Source organism: Anguilla rostrata, unplaced genomic scaffold (genome assembly GCF_018555375.3).
Source record: "Anguilla rostrata isolate EN2019 unplaced genomic scaffold, ASM1855537v3 scaf1000, whole genome shotgun sequence".
Taxonomy (NCBI): Eukaryota; Metazoa; Chordata; class Actinopteri; order Anguilliformes; family Anguillidae; genus Anguilla; species Anguilla rostrata.
Genome location: NW_026986352.1, coordinates 33,186 through 36,261, shown reverse-complemented (window position 1 = coordinate 36,261; position 3,076 = coordinate 33,186). Strand labels below are relative to the sequence as shown.

Here is a 3,076-nt window from a genome sequence, read left to right as displayed (position 1 = left end):
TATGAAAGGGACAATAAACCAACAGTAATTTGTTGTGCACAATAAAGCATTGTTTTATTTTATTTTTAAATTTCCCAACACATTAAGAGATACATTTTTACATGGTTAAAAAAATGTGTAGAGAAGGTCCCACTCGGAGGAATGATCAAAACAACTGGAGTATTTTACTGTACCATCATATATTTTGTATCAGAAGAATAGAGGTGATGGCTAGGGCATTCACCACTCTACAGAAACATGACAGAGACTGACAAATCGATTACTAATAAATCATTACAAAACAGTCACAGCATTCCACAGAATTTCCAAAAAATCGCAATACACAGACAACCTTATAATTTTAATCACCACTTAAATTATGTCTTATTTACTCTTTTAGTTCAGCAAAAGAAAATAGGCTTTTAGATAATGAAATACAATTCGACTATATCAAGGAGCACAATCATGTGAAAGATTACACGCATACAGTTCATTTTGTTGGTTGAACAGAGACGCATAGTATTGTCTCTGGACACCCCTAGTACACGGCTTTCATTTTAAGAAAGAAATCTCAGTGGTGTTGATACATAATTGACATTTAGCTAGTTTTAGCTGAACTGGAGAAAGTGTGTTTGTGAATGGACGCGGGGTGATTCATGCTTTCATTTTTAAACAGTTAAGAACAAATGTTGATTGACTCCTGGCCATTTCCTGTAATAAACAGTACTGCAAAATTAGAAATAAGAATTGGTCAATTTATGTGAGCTTTTTTGCATCGGCTATTTTATTTCCAAATAGATTTTGCTGCTGCTATTGTTTCGTCTTTAACAGCAGCTGCCGCTCTCTCTTGGCGGCTTCACTCAAGGTCTCCGCTTCCATCCCAGCTACACCTACCGCTTTCACCCCTACCTGTGATGCTGTTACAGCCTGTACTGTTGCTTCTACTGCTGCCTGGGTCAGCATGTTGGTTGCTACAGTGAAACGTTGTCCAATTGTTTATCCTGTAAGAGCTCGCAAAATATGACCTGTAAGACCCAGCAATGCACCATACAGAGCCCCTACTGTTGCGCCTGGTAGGGTTAACAACCATCGCCATGTGCTCTGTTTGGCCTCTTCTATGGTTTTTCCCTTTGCCATTTCCTCTTTTATTGCTTTTTCCACAGCTTGAAACATCTCGTTGGTGTAGCACGTCCCTACGTTCTGTTCCACCATCTGATCAATCGTGTTCAGCAGCTTCTTGATTTGAGCGGCATTGCTTCTGACATCATCATGGCCAGCAGCGGGATTCTTCCAGTATTTGTTATCGATGACATGAAACCTGTTTCCACACTTTTGGACAATTTTTTTCAGATGGTCAGTTTCATCCACAAACTGCTGGATGGTCATGTCGTCGTCAAGCTGGTCTCCGTTGGTAAACAGGACAACAGCGTACTTCAGAGCCCCCTCCCCAAACATTTTCAGAATGTCATCTACTGCTTTATTCTCCTCTTTTGTCTGCCTCCCCACAGGCAGCAATATGACAAAGGCGTGAGGTCCAGGAGCACACTCTGTGATGCACCTGGCTATTTCAGGTTTTAGCTCTTCATCAGTGCACTCAGTTGAACACAACCCTGGTGTGTCAATCACAGTGATTTTCCTCCCATCAACAGTTGCTGTTTCAGCCTCACATGTAGACGTAACAGACTTTGCACTACATGAAGTCTTGAACTTGTTCTCTCCCAGAATGGTGTTGCCTGTGCTGCTCTTCCCCGCTCCTGTCTTTCCCAACAGGACAATCCTCCATTTAGCTGACCCTTTGACAAATAAAAATTTATATAGAATTTAAATAGAAAAATAGAAAAAAATTGAATAAAAAAAATGTCATATTTATAAAATACTTGGGTGCACTTACACCAGAATCACTGAATTATATCTGTATAATCAGGGGGTCATCATGTCTGATTCTGCCCAATTTAAAGAAGGCGTTCACACTGACAGAAAACCCCCCAAATTTCTGAAATCAGAACTACACCTTTATGCTACACAGCTCGCAACCAGCTTTAGATAATCTTTATGTCTTTGTTAGACTTTCATTTAAAAATAGGACCATTGTTATATTTTATCTGCTCTCTAATAACTATCTAGAAATCAGTTTTCCTCTAAAATACAAAACAAAGTTGGCAAAAATGCTGCTGAATTACTTACCTGGCATTATACTTTTCTGGTGTTGTCTTGAGAGTTGAAGAACTTGAAAATGAAAAGTTCTGATCAGACCTTCTGTTCAAGCATTAATGTCAAGAGTGGCTCTTTGATGAAATAATTTGACTTCTTAGCTATTCACATGACAAGGAAGTAAATTCCTGCAAATCTGCTTACCTTGGCCTTTATGGTAAATCATGTGTTTAGCAGGAACATGACACTACCTGTGATAGATATGCAGATTAGAGGAAGGGAAAGAGGAGGAGTGAATAAATTTTTTTGGAAAGAAATGTCAATAATGCTGAAACATTATGTTGCCTTGTTTATAAGGCATCAGTTTGCAGTTTTTGGGCAATGTGACTTTAGCCATTAGAACAGTGGCAGATTTCAAAGCCTCCTTCCCAAACATTTTCAACCTTTGCTTTGTTTTTTAATGGAAAACTGATTTTTAGACATTTATTAGAGTTCAGATAATATAACTGTGAAGATGAAAGCCTATTCACTAGAAATTTATTTAAACTGGTTTAATGTTATACAGAAATATCTGTTATAATCAAGTTCAAGTTACATTTATTTTGTACTGAGAGACAATGCATGGATTATCAGACAAATTAAATAATGACTGCTACAGATTTCCAGGTTTTATTATGTTCAAAACATTTAATGTGAGGTCTTCATTTTCATTACCAATGTATTGCATTTTTAACTATTTGTATAATGCTTTTGATAACTGATAATGGATTTTGAAGCCCATCTGTATCTGAAGAGGATTAATTAATAACTCTTTTGTAAATGGTTGTTTCAGCTGATTTGGAAGAACAATGATTAAATCAGCAATTAACACATTACTTCAGTCTAACTTAAACTGCTGCTGGTGTAGTGCCCTGCTTTGTCACAATAACAATGCACATATTTGCAA

General features: G+C 37.4%; 1 protein-coding gene across 1 annotated transcript; it reads right to left on the bottom strand.

The window, feature by feature from the left end:
• Positions 1-975: 975 nt before the first annotated feature.
• Positions 976-2,261, bottom strand: LOC135246975 (GTPase IMAP family member 4-like). The gene is made up of 2 exons (XM_064320249.1): positions 2,164-2,261; positions 976-1,772 (listed from the first exon to the last, which is right to left on the bottom strand). The coding sequence occupies exons 1-2, from the start codon at positions 2,168-2,170 to the stop codon at positions 976-978; spliced, it is 804 nt and encodes a 267-aa protein (XP_064176319.1). The 5' UTR covers positions 2,171-2,261.
• Positions 2,262-3,076: the final 815 nt, after the last annotated feature.